General features: G+C 38.1%; 1 protein-coding gene across 1 annotated transcript; it reads right to left on the bottom strand.

Moving 5' to 3' along the window:
* Positions 1-1,412: 1,412 nt before the first annotated feature.
* On the bottom strand, positions 1,413-13,271 carry LOC310725012 (engulfment and cell motility protein 1). Its single transcript, XM_083539563.1, has 7 exons — positions 12,939-13,271; positions 10,170-10,295; positions 6,272-6,384; positions 6,017-6,124; positions 5,359-5,441; positions 3,170-3,247; positions 1,413-2,553 (listed from the first exon to the last, which is right to left on the bottom strand). Exons 2-7 carry the CDS (start codon positions 10,205-10,207, stop codon positions 2,341-2,343), a joined length of 633 nt encoding a protein of 210 aa, XP_083395689.1. The 5' UTR covers positions 10,208-10,295; positions 12,939-13,271; the 3' UTR covers positions 1,413-2,340.
* Positions 13,272-14,609: the final 1,338 nt, after the last annotated feature.

The following is a 14,609-nucleotide window of genomic DNA, read 5'->3' as shown; positions in this document are numbered from 1 at the left end:
TGAGCCCCTTCCTTTTTGCAGTGGTGATGGACAGGTTGAAGGACGAGGTCAGACAGGAGTCTCCATGGACTATGATGTTTGCAGATGATATTGTGATTTGTGGTGAGAGTAGTGAGCAGGTTGAGAAGAGCCTGGAATAGTGGAGGTATGCGCTGGAGAGAAGGGGAATGAAAGTCAGTAGGAATAAGACAGAGTACATGTGTGTGAATGAGAGGGAGGGCAGTGGAGTGGTGCAGTTGCAGGGAGAAGAGGTGGAGAAGGTGGAGGAGTTCCGGTAACTAGGGTAAACAGTGCAAAGTAATGGAGAGTATGTTAGAGAAGTGAAGAAAAGAGTGCAGGCAGGGTGATTGAGAAGAGTGGCAGGAGTGATTTGTGATAGAAGAGTATCTGCAATAGTAAAAAGGAAAAGTTTATAGGACTGTGGTGAGAACTGTGATGTTGTATGGATTAGAGACAGTGGCATTGAGTAAAAGACAGGAGGTGGAGCTGGAGGTAGCAGAGCTGAAAATGTTGAGGTTTGAAATTAGTTTATTAGAGGGACAGTGCATGTAGGACATTCTGGAGACAAGGTGAGGGAGGTGAGATTGAGATGGTTCGGACATGTGCAGAGGAGGGACATGGGGAATATCAGTAGGAGAATGCTGAGGATGGAGTCACCAGGAAGGAGGAAAAGAGGAAGACCAAGGAGGAGGTTTATGGATGTGGTGAGGGAAGACATGCAGGTGGTTGGGTTGAAAGAGGCAGATGTAAAGGACAGGGGGGTGTGGAAACAGATAATCCATTGTGGTGACCCCTAATGGGGGAAGAAGAAAGAAGAAGACGACGACTCAGTTGTGTATGAATAGTCCAGGATATTGTAGACACTATACATGAGTAATAGCTAATCTAGTAGATATTAATATGTATGTATTTCATTCAACACAGTGTTTCAACATGTGTTTTATACTGTTCCGGTCAGGTTTGTAGTAGAGGTTACCACTGTTCAGGAAGACACTCTGAACATAGCATAAATCCATCACAAAGCACCATGTACTCGTACACACTTATTAAAAAACTTGTTCACACCTCAGACAATTAATGGAGCCAGTCTACTTACTGGCATTCAAACATATTGCTTTCCATCAATTAAATTGCTGATCCTTGGATCGGCTGTAGATCCAACATGAACCTGAATGCACTTTTAGATAGTGTTTTATATATTCATTAATGAAATGAATGAAGTCATAAAATAATTTTGCACTGATGTGAAAAAATGTCTAATTCAGAACATTGTTCTGTTCAGAACAGAACTAATACTATATTCAGAAACTCAGAAACCAGACATCCCAGAAGAAATCCATGTGCCAGAAACTTCACACAAACACCAAAGTATTATAAAATGCATTAATTGAAAAAAAAATTTAAATTGGTACTTTCTTTAATGCTAATAAATTTTATTGGCAATTATAACTTATGTCTCACCCTGCATTTCATTACAATTTTTAAAACACTCAACATGGTGCTCTGACCCTGAAGTCATGTCGCAGCCGCGTACACAAGTGGCCACAGCACAAAAAAAGAAGTGTATTGTGTATAGTAAAGCAGATATTCCAGGTGCCAGGTATGTTCCCCATAGTAATAAGTGGACCAGACAGAAACCAACCACTGGGTTGGTCTATTGGGTGGTGCATGTAACCCCCTGGTCAACTTTATTTGTGACATAAAGTACACTTTCTCCAGATTTTACCACCATTCTGTTTTCACACACTTTTCTGTGACTTCAGGCCTCTTATGTATATTTGTACAGATGTTGTGAAAAAAATTTGAAGGCCAAATTTTACAAAAAATACTAAACAATTGTCCAATCAGAACACAAAGCTGATGGCAAATCACCTTTGGGGTGTCCCCCCCCCCCCTGTATAATAGATTAATATTTATAAGCGATTGGTTGCATAAACTCCAATTGTACAATAAAGCGTAAAAATGCCATATATATTTTTTATTCGTTTTTTTATTGCTTTTGATTTGAAACTAGCTACATCTGTCATTTCCTGCTTTATAAAATATATTGTTATAGTTGCTCGTTACCCTTGGCCCCTAGAGGGCACATCTAACAAACATTACTGAGGCTGATAATGTATTCTTACAGCCCTTAAAAGGGGGGAGAATTAATGAAACATTATTACAAACCGCACTGAAAAGCAGGACAGTCAGTATGAGAAGGCTTGTGAATCAATGTTTGTGGCTCAAACAAAGTGTCATCCAGACGTTTTGATTAAAATATCAATTTACAATTTTGGGTAAATATATTACAGTCTGACAGCTATGATGCAGTGTGATCCAGCTGTGATGCAGTGCCTCTCAAGCGTGCTGTTGGCTGTAATCATAAACAAAGTCATAATCTTTGGGTTCTTTGGGAATAGGGGGTGGAACGTCAGGAATCTGGACATTCTCAAGGTCTAGGAGGCGGAGCTTTATCTCCATTGTAACCAGTGTGTCCATATCTGACTTGGTGAGTTCACTTGTCATCTCTTTTCCCAATAGAGCATTCAAGCCATCTGTCCAGATGCAGTACTGATGAGTAATAAACAGATTGACAGAGATGAGGAAAAGCCTATATGTGACATCAACTTACTTTTAAACCTTAAATATTCTTTACAGTAAAACTAATTGGAAAGTTACGTGTGTTATATATCTGAAGGTTTCTGGACACTTGAGCATAACACACATATGTGATCAACACTTCATTCCAGATTTAGTCCTCCATTTGCTTTTGTTATAACCCTAAATTTTCCTGGAAGGTTTTCCACTAGATTTCTGACATTGGCTCTAGTTATTTGTGCTCATTCAGCCACGAATACATTACTGAGGTCAGGTAATGGTGTTGGTGGTTCCAGATAATTCCAAAGGTCTTCACTGGGGTTGAAGTTAGAGTAGAGATCATTCTAGATCTTCCACACCAACCTTCCTTGACTGTACTTTATGCACAGGGGCATTATCGGTTAGAAAAAGGTTTCATCATTCCAGTGAAGGGAAATTGTAATGCTAGAATATATCAAGAGATATAAAGCACATTTCCGAATTTGTGACAACAGTTTTGGGAAGATTCATATCTTCTCACATATGGGTGAGATGGCCATATGTCCACAATCATTTAGTGTGATAAAACTGTGTGAATAAAAGTTGTTACCTCATACTTGTCTGGAGCAATGAAGTTCAAATATTCATCAGATTCATACAAAATGGAGAACGCCAGCTCAGGCACCTCCTACAGAGCAGAAAAGTAATAATGAATTCACATTAGGTCTCTGTCTCTAACCTCTAATCGTTCCCCGTTGTGCTTATTAGCACTTTTTCTGAAGGGACAGCATAATGCCAGATGGTAGCTCTGTCACTATTACACTTGTCCTCCAAAGCTTTTCTGGGACAGCAAATTAACTTCTAAGGGGTACATAAAGGCAAGCTACAGTTATACATTTAGAGCTTTTTTCTGAATTAGAAGAATGACTGAATGAAAAAAAAGGGTATTGTAACTGTACATTTTAAATCAGCTTCAGAGGTGGCATAATCATGATTGTAATGACGGTCTGGTCGAAAAACCAGGGTCCTGGTAAACATAGGAATGATCACAGATCACAGAGTTACAGGCTCAAAACTCTGGATAGCCTCATTTTGTTACTTTGTTACCTTGGTGAGAACATTACTAGCCTCTGTGGTGCTTAATAACCTTAAGTCTTTTGCATTGCTAATCTTTCTTTATCTTTACAAGTGTGGATAATGTAAGTTTACCATTACATTTATGGCATTTGGCAGATGCCTTTATCCAGATGGACTTGGCAGATGCCCTTATCCAGATTGACCTGGCAACTGAGCAGTTGAGGGTTAAGGGCCTTGCTCAAAGCCCCAGCAATGACAGTTTAGTTGTAAATAATGTAGCCACTAAGGCACAAATTTTCACTTTTCACCCGAAGATGGCAAGCGCAAGGCCTTAGTCAAGGCTAAGTTCCCGCAGCCACTCTTCTCTTGCTAGTTACTCGAATACCCTGACTGCTTTGCCTTTGGAGCAACATGTACTCTTCCAAATACTTTTGTCCTATTCTAATTCTTGTCCCATTTCAAATTTTCAAATTCCAAGGTAATTTCAAGGTCTGGCGATTACATTTAGTGTAATTTATTTTTCAAATATTGTTTGGCTGGATTCTGTGCATTGTATGATACCTAAATTTTTTCCTTTTTCCAAAACGAATAAAAAGGAAAAATTTCCTTTACAATCTAAAGGTGTATGAGGAAGCTGTCACACCACACTGCAAAATCATCGATGGTATCTTTAGAAGCAAGTAGCCTAATTTGAAATCTGCATCTTGTGCTGGAGTCCTTTAAAGGCCCTTATTTATTCACCTCAGTGTGAAGCTGACTATGATGTCTTTAAAATCTGCTATATTTATAGCAATAATTTCAGCTAAAAGATCTGGGGAGCATGCACTGGTGGTCTTTAATTCACACGTATCCTGGTGACTCTATGGTGACTGTGGATTTTTGTTCAGCTGAATTAGTCTGTTGACCTTTCAGCTTTCAGTGAAGGTGAGTTTGCAAAAAATCCCTTGTTGTGCAAAATATATGTCCCATTGTAATAACTGGACCGGACAGAAACCATTTTGACTCTGCAACATACAAAGTAACATATGGAGGTTGTCTTTTCTAGGTAGGGGTTAGCTCACTGGGTGGAGGATGTAACCACACGGTCAATTTCTATTGTGATTAAAGTGTGCCTTATGGAGCTTACTTGAATGTGTACCCTTACAGGAAGTGTTCATACTGTACACCTTCTCCAGATTTCACCACCACTCTGTGTACACTCACCTTTAAGTGACTTCAGGCCTTATATGTATTTTCATACATATAAGTGCTTTTGAAGTTACATTTTTACTGAAAATTCGATAAATATTAAAAGAAATCCAATCAAAACACAGTTCGGGTTGAAGCAAATCTCATTTGGGTATATTTTGCTTTATGTTAGTTTAACCACACTGAAAAACATATATACAAAACAATATACATGTAGGGGGAATGCTTTTGAAGGCCAAATTGTACTTAAAATTCCTGCCAGATTTCTAAAAGTTTTTGTAATGCAAATTTTCTTTATTCTCCCGTTAATAAATAGGAATCACCCGCAAATTCAGTAACGACTTTATAAAAAGAAACGCTGAAGATGAAATAAGTGCATAAGAATACCATTTACCCAGGCTTGTACACAGAATGTTGTTGAAATGTCTTCAAGTATGCCACATTTTTCTTGCACCATTCAACTCTTACAATCCGGTATCATTCATTACACCATCTCCTCCTGAAATGTGAGGCCTTTTCATTGTTATAGCGTACCTTATTATGCTTTAGTGCTCCTTTCTCCTTCACGTGAGGACAATCCTTCCCAGTTATCAATGTCTTGATATCTTCTACTGTTACTGTTGATGGACATGAGGAGGGAGATTCTGTTAGTACACGCTCTCAGACAAAAATAAAACTAAGCGTACTGTCCTTGTTGTTGTCTGTGGTACACTTAAGGGTACACTCAAGGGCCCAAGAGTGGCAGCTTGGCGATACAGGGGCTCGAAAGCTGCCACTCTTTGGCCCTTGAGCAAGGCCCTTAACACTCTCTGCTCCAGGGGCGCTTTATCATGGCTGACCCTGCGCTCTGACCTCAGCTTCCAAGCAAGCTGGGATATACGAAGAAAGATTTTCACTGTGTTGTAATGTATATATGACAAATAAAGGCTGTTTGTATATCCTTATCTAAAATAGTGCACGGAGAATACACTTAAAACCGTTATTGTGAAAGGCTTTACAGTTCGATTGGGAATCATTCGGTATGTACAGTGTATTCACACTTTTAAATGAACGTATGAAAGGTAAGACTTTCTTAGTGTACAGCCTTTGATTGCTTTTTATTCTCACATTGCAGGCCATTTGCATGGGATATTTGATTAGATAAAAAAAAAAAATAAGTTATTTCTTAAAGTAGTGCACCAAAGAGGCTCACATTTTTCTTGTAGCGATTCATGAGGGATTTGTCCCTGTGACAAATCCTCCACATCCCCATAGTGAAGTACTTTGTGATTTGGAGACAGTCGACAATATATAAACTTATCTGAAATAGAGATAAAGAAAGATGTAATATATTGTATTAAATCAGTATATTTGTCTTTGGCAACATGGCAATTTTCTTTGGCCAAACCTTATATATCAGGATGTGAGAAAGTGTGCTGGAGTATGGTTAAAGAAAAACGTGGCTCACCTTGCCTGCGGCGAGCGCTGATCTTCCTGAAGCAGGCGCCCTCACATAGTCGGTTTAACCTCTGCTGCTTGATCAGCTCCGACACCTCTGGCTGGAGCCTCTCACGAAGTTCCCTAAGGTGTAGCCAAAACAGATGTGTTACTACATAAATATAAAAACACACAAACATTGAGCATGCAAAACATTTGGGAAAGTTTATGTTTAATAAATTTTCTGAATTCAGTGTGTAATGTTTAACTCCTGCATTCCAAGAACAGGAACCTGAGGCTACCATGGGCACAGGTGCACCGAATATTAGAAAAAGACAAGCCTCAAATTCTTGTTTTTGCCTGACACCACTGGCGCTTGATATGATCTTCTGCTGTTTTAGCCCACCCTTGTGTGCTCTAAAATGCATTTTTGTTCACCTCGTCTGAAAAGATCCTTTAGATGACCTGTGTTGTCAAATCAGTCTGGCTATTGACCTCTGACTTCAGCCTTATTTATAAGAGAGCTCAAAGATGAACGGACACACAGATGTTTTTTTTTTTTTTTTTACACCACTCTATGCTCACTAAGTCACTAAGATCACACTTTTCCCATTCGGATGATTGATTTGAACATTAAATAAAGCACTTGACCCCTAATCTGTATAATTATTGTGAACAGTTCAGCAGCCACATTTGGCAAATTCAAATACTGCATAAATGTGCATCTACAGGTGTTCCTAATAAAGTGGATGGTAAATGTATATTGAAATACTGTTTACTGTATTAACTGTACATAGTCCCCATTTGCTGGTATAGTAAACTCCACTTTGGACAAGATGGGAGATGCTTGAGATCCACTAGCTGTTCTGCACATTCCCTGAGCACTCAGGAAAGTTGTCTGGTCCAGCAGACTTCCGTGGGTTTCCTCACTTCAGCTGTGGTTAGACAGAGCGCCTGGTCACTGGGAGCATCTTCCTCGCCTTCACGTTGTTCTGTACCTCAAACCGGGCGTAGAAGTTATTCAGCGCATCTGTGAGGGAGGCGTCACGGTCACAAGCAGGTGATGTTGTCTTGTAGTTCGTGATCGCCTGGATGCGCTGCCACATGTGCCGGGTGTCTCCGCTGTCCTGGAAGTGGTCGTGGATTTTCTTCGCCTCTCTGATGGCACGGGACAGTTTGTACCTTGCTGTTCTTAAGGCCGTCTTGTCCCCTGCTCTGAAGGCAGAGTCTCTTTGTTTCAGCAGCACACGCACTTTTGTCATCCATGGCTTCTGGTTGGAGTGTGTAGTGATGGTCTTGGAGATGGTCACGTCATCAACGCATTTGCTGATGTAGCTGGTCATTGATGATGTGTACTCCTCCAAGTTGATGGAATCACCATTGGTTGCAGCCTCCCTTAACATGTCCCAGTGGCCACTGGCATTAATGTTTAATGCCAGTGTTGGAAAAATTTTAAAGTGCAAAAAACCCTTTATCTGTTCATATGTACAGGTCCATAAAAATATAAATTACCTCAAATAAAAATTAAATAAACTAGTCGGTTAGGCTGAACTAAGTTAAACTTAAAGATGGGAGCATCTAAAAAAACTCGCTTTTCAGCATCAACTGTCCAAATTTTTAAGAATGCCATTGTTTTTCGCTTACTGAAAGTTTCATCTGTTTGCGTGTTGCTCTCTGCTGTTGCAACTGCACACGCAACTGCGCGTTTAATCGTAGCAACAGTGAGCATAATAACTGTGGTAGCGACCCGCGGTATCTCTGCTGAGATGACCGTGATGTGCCTGATATAAATTTAATTTTATTAGAAAATAGCATTTGCCATATATTTATTTAATTATGTAAAAAGGATTCGCGGTCTGGCTGGACGCATTTTGCCTGGCATAGGACATTGCACCTCAATTGCTGACACTTCTACTCCTCACAGTCTACTATCACTTTCCACAACAGATGTCAATTCAGCATTTAGCAGAGTGGAGGCATGCAAGGCAGCTGGTCCGGACGGCATACCGGGATGTTCTCAGAGCATGTGCTGGTCAACTGGCGCAGGTCTTCACTGACATTTTCGAGCTGTCACTGGCCCAAGTCATGTGTGCCACATGCCTAAAGACTACAACCATCATACTAGTGCATAAGCATTCAGCTGCAGAATGCCGGAATGATTTTCACCCGGTTGCACTCACCCCTATTTTTATAAAGTGCTTTGAGAAACTGGTTCTGAATCACCTCACTGTGGGCCTACCACCTATACTGGACATACACCAGTTTGCCCTATTGCCCCAACAGGTTGACAGAGAATGCAGTTCCCACGGCTCTTCATTCAGCCCTCACACACCTGGATAAAAACAACCAAATCAGAATGCTGTTCATTGATTTTACTTGTTCATTCAATACAGTCATCCCCACTGTATTGATCACTAAGATCAGTACAGGGTATCTGCACTATATGCAGATGGATTCTAGACTTTGTCCCCAACAGACCTCATTTGGGCAATTAGGTATCCTCAACCTTCATTCTGAACACTGGCATCCCACAGGGCTGTATTTTGAGCCCACTACTCGACTTCCTGCTCACACATGACTGTGCTCCTCTGCATAACTCCAACATCTTCATCAAGTTTGCAGATGACACCACTATGGTCGGCCAGATCAGCAACGATGAAGAATCGGCTTACAGGGAGGAGATCCGAACCATGGTGTGCCACCAACAACCTGACCCTCAATGCTATAAAGACTAAAGAGCACATTGTGGACTGTCTAAAATCTAATAGCAGTGGACACTCCCCAGTCTACATCAACAACACCTGTTCTTCTTAAAGAGTCTAAAGAAAGCTTATCTGTCCAATGGAATTCTAACCAGTTTTTTTTAGGATTCCATCACTGCATGCATGGAGGCTTCACTGTGTGTGAACGTAAAACAAAGGGTGGTCAAAACCATCTAACGGATCACTGGTACAAAACTACCTGCCACTGAGCACTTTCACCACAGCAGTTCACAATATCATTAAAGACTCCTAACATCCCAGTCACAAACAGTTCATCCTCCTTCCATCAATAAGGATCATACGCACTAAAACCAGCAGGTTCAGCATCACCCTACTGAACTCTACACTACACCACTAGAACACTGTATAAACACTCTGTATAACTTCTGTACAGTTTTCTATTGTATATTGTAAATGTATATACCCCTCATTATACCCACACACATAGTTTGCCTAGATAGAGCTGCACTAATATTTCACATATTCTATATGTATGTGTTTTTATACACTGTATACACCTTACATGCATCCTGCCTAATATTCTTAATACACTTATATGTGTATATATCTATCGGGCTACCTAATATCTTCCAGTAAAACCCATGTAAATCACATTTTTATGGAACTGCCTTTGTGAACCTTTAACTTTTTTATAACAGTTTGGAGAAAAACCAAATATGTCTGGAAAAGCCAGGTCTCCCAATACTTTTGTCTGTATAGTGTAGCTAACAGCCATTAACCCATATGTTATAGATTAATATATTTACCCATTTTCTGTTAATGTGGAATTTTAAAAACATTTATAACATTTATATGTCATATTTATAACATTAATTGGCAAAAGATTCAGATGTGCATTATTTAAGTGTATTATCTACTTCATGATTGTGTCCACTCCAATTTTAATTATTATATACACACTATTTATTCTTTTTCATTTTGTTTTAGAAATTCTAATTATGTAATACTTATTACATTACGCTGACTGAAGGTGGTTTTAAAACGGTGCTATAACATTTTAGAAAATAATTTAACTCTTATTTAATTAATCTCAGCCTCAAGAAGAAAAAAAAAAACACAGACTTTCTTAATCCCCCCTCCCAAATGTACACACAACATAGTTTGAACGACAGACATGCAAAGACCTTTAAACTGATGGGTGCTTACTGCATTGTGCGTGATTTGAATTCATCCCGGTTCATCATTTCTGACCTTCAGTATATGCTTCAGTATATATCAGTGTATGGTGAGGACAGCTTTAAATCTGACTCGCGTATTCAGGAACTTCACCATCTGAAAAAAGACATTTCGGTCAAGCACATAAAAATATTTTATATATATTTTATAGTGTAATAATGTTTATAATGATTAGCTAGCAGTGGTGGACAGTAACAAAGTAAATGTAATTCATTACTGTACTTAAGTAGCTTTTTCACGCAACTGTACTTTACTAAAGTATTTCAATTTGCTTTTACATTAACTTCACAACATTTCAAATTCAAATATCTTACGTTTTACTCAACTACATTTTGTGAAATCAGTTGTTCCCTTTTATTTAAGTGGATAAAAACTTGCCTGGTCAAACACGCAACAATTCACCAATCAGGGTAGAGGGTGGGCTCTGTTTTAAACTTGTTTTGATTGGCACTTGGTAGTGTCTACTTACACTAACATAGAGTTCAGCATCAGTTCAACAGCAAGCAGAACACTTCTTATTTTTTTAGTAGGTTTTGAGCTCATGATCATTTTAATAGAAATCAATCAGTTTAACTCAATATTATTCATATTAATAGATTGGTGCGTTAAGAGTAACATTTTTAAGTTTTAAGCATAGAGTCTTGTGACAAAAATGATAATAGGAACATTAGAGACATAATAAATCATAGCACTTTTGATACTTAAGTACATTTGAAGGCAAATACTTTTGTACTTTTACTTAAGTGTAAGTTTAAAGGGAGCACTTTTAATTAGTCACATTTTACATACTGTATCTCTACTTTAACTCAAGTACATGGTTTGTGTACTTCATCCATCACTGTTTGCTTGAACAAAAGCATTTTAGGTGGATTTATTTCCTAACTTTAATCATATAATAATAATTAACAAAATAATAATATTTATAAAAATATCTCATAATAATTCTTATTTGTGATCTGCATATTCGATTTGGCACATGTTTTACGCAGGATGCCCTTCCTAACGCAACCCTCCCCATTTATCCGGGCTTGGGACCGTTGCACTGGCTTGTGCAACCATAATGGCTGGGTTACCCTCTTTGTTTTATTAACTTTGTTAATTGTACTGTGCAGGAACCTTTCAAAAAAAGAGTGGGCGTTAACAATAAACAATTTAAGCCCTTCTTGCTGTTTTGCAAAGGTATTTGGTGAGTGACTATGGCTGAAATGCCTTTTTCAAGAGAACATTAATAAAGGATGTAGCAGCTCATGGTTAATATTAAGACTTTGTATGAGAAGTTCATGAGTTCATTTTCCAGCACCATACTACCATACTAACATTGCTGGGCCCCTGGAGCAAGGCCCCTAACCTTCAATTGATTAGATTTATATATGAGATCATCACAAGTCGCTCTGGAAAAGCTGTTAATGTCAATCATCATCATCATCATCATCATCATCATCATCATCATCATCATCATCATCATCATCATTATCATCAGTGGTCTCTACCTGAGCATCAAACCAGTAAACATGAGCTGAGCAGTATTTAACATTATAATGGTAATAACATTAACACGTATATGTTAATATTAAGTCATATAATTCAGTAGTAGCATTATGTGGATAGAAAAGCTTATAAAAATTATAGATTTAATTATATATAATATATATAAATTATTATTATAATGAATTAATATTTAATTATTTAATAGATTTTATATATATATATATATATATATATATATATATATATATATATATATATATATATATATATATATATATATATATATATATATATATGTGTGTGTGTGTGTGTGTGTGTGTGTGTGTGTGTGTGTGTATATATAATTTAATTTAATATCATGACATCTTCAGTGTTTAAAAGCAACACAACCTCCAATAAAAACAATTAAATACTGACACTGTACATGCTATAATGCTGACTTCTGGTCTGTATTGAATTTTTCTATCTCAATTTCATCAGTATTTGCACATGATCACTATTCCCCAGTGTTAAATTTTCCCAAATGAAGGAATGTGCTCTATTAATCAATTCTCAGTAACACATGAGGTGGATCTCGCTGGAATTCTTTCAGCAATGTGTCACACCATTTATTTATTTTTAATAAAATATATAAATTATATAGTGTCTATACGTCAAACTTACTGAAATCAAACCTTGATTTGATCTGCAGCCTAAAACACACGTATACAAGAAGCATTTTACTCTCAAACTTAATTCTATATGCATACAGAGAAAAAGGGTGAAGGTCATAAAAGTATATATTTCAACAAGTTTCATGCTCATAGCTTATCTGTACTTCTGTATACAATCAAATCTCTAATAAATATCATGAATAATGCATTTTTTCTCTTTTGTAAACAAAAGAGAATCATATTAAAACAGATCATGCCTGGTAATAGCTAGGGAATCCACCAATATATTACACTTGTAGACATGGGCTATACGTTACATATATACAGTAATTATTATTATTTTTTTGCAGCACAAAAGTAGAAATTGAAAATACAGTGTTTTCTAAGAGTCATATGTCTTACATAAGATCAATATTCACAAATGTCTAGTATAAATGATGCAATTAGAAGGAAAAAAATGTATTTCCCTGGTCCAGATCAAGTACCAAAATTAAGCATATATACCTGACATGGCATCTGGGACTAGTCAAATGCATTGAGCAATGCATAAAAAAAAGCATAAATAAATTAAATCATACCAGCCTTGTGTTGTACTTACGTGCCAATGTTACAACCATGTTTCTGCTCCAGCACTGCAGCCCCACATACATACACACACACACGCAAGCACACACACATGAACTGGGAATTAGAGAAAAATATGCAAAGGGATTGAATGCTAGTCACAGCATGGATGAGTGTGAGAAAAAAAAAAAATTGCAATAGATAATGACTGTTTCAAAAGTAAGAGAGAGGGCTGCTCCTCCCTGGCATACAGACACAGTTCTAATTCATAAGCATGCAGCTTTTGCTTATGTTTATATGAGCTGTAGGACAGTGAGGATTGGATGGGTGACTCAGTGTCTTCGCACCACCGACCAATGAACACCAAAAGGTAGTCACATGGGCAGTGCAGAAAAGGAGAATGTGGGGAATAGATGGAGGGATGGGGGAAGGGATGAAGAGGAATGGAACGAAAGGGCAGTGATTTGATTTTGTAGGTAAGTTCATAGTGATGGAGAAAAGCTATTGAACCCCGTGTGCGCATATACACACGTGCTCACAATATGAAACAAGAAATCCATGCTGACACATACAATCCTATGAAAGCACATCAATATGGAAATAAAAACACAGGCACACAAATATACGCAGGGCACAAGAAGCCGAGTCGGTACCATCATTAGGTTTCATTGAGAAAGGGAGCAGAGGTGCCACCATCATGATTCTGTTTCTATGGTAACCGGTTGTGTGCAGCACACTGTTTGGTGTTGGCACTGAGAGTACGTGCCAGTGTGGCGTAGTGCAAACTGCCCACCCTCTGTCTCCATCGCCACCATAATACAATGCGTATGGACATAGTAGGTGAACAGAAGATATACCAATCATCCATTATACAGTTTGAACTCCTGAAAGGTGAATACCACTGATTATATTGTTTCTATAGTAGCATCTGTAAGGGGTGTGGGATAGGGCAGAAATATAACAGTCAGTTTCCACACTACATCACTGCAAGCTGGTCATGCTGACCCTTGTCCACCAAAAAAACTAATACAATAGAAATATAAGCATCTTAACTGGATCACGATGGTAGTAGGTGATATATCTACTTTAAGATACCTTTACATGCCTTTTGGATGCCATGTGTTTGTGCATGTGTGTGGTTTACCTGAGAAAATGGCTCCAGGATGCAATATGGGAGGAAACCAAGCCTGTGGAGGCAGTGTGATGCTCTGTGTGATGTTCTGCTGGGAAATCATGAGTCCAAGCATTCGTGTAAAACTTGCCATTGTTGCAGACCAAATACTTTCAATTTTCTCATTTATGTGGTACATTTGTAACTGTTAACAACGTGTTTTACAGATGACATAATAGGCAAACAGGGCATAAGACACAAGAAACACATAAGAATCAGAATGACCAGGTGATTGGTTGCAATGAGATCACTTTGCTGGCTTACAACAAGCACTAGGAATCCAAGGGTAAAACAAGAAGGGGTTTTATTTGTGCTATTCAGCACTTTTGCAGAGATATTTATATTTACTGGCTCATAGTTTAGTCCAGAATAACATATTTTTTTATGTTTTTTAAAGCTGGAGAAAGGAAGGGGAAAGTAGAAAGCATTGTTTTCCAACATTTTTACTCAAACGGTCATACAAACCTTTAAAAAGACCAAGACACCCCACTATACAAAGGAACAAATTACTACATTAATTGCTCAAACTGATCG

Source organism: Silurus aristotelis (assembly GCF_946808225.1).
Source record: "Silurus aristotelis genome assembly, chromosome: 1".
NCBI lineage: Eukaryota > Metazoa > Chordata > Actinopteri > Siluriformes > Siluridae > Silurus > Silurus aristotelis.
This window is presented reverse-complemented; position numbering and strand designations above follow the sequence as displayed.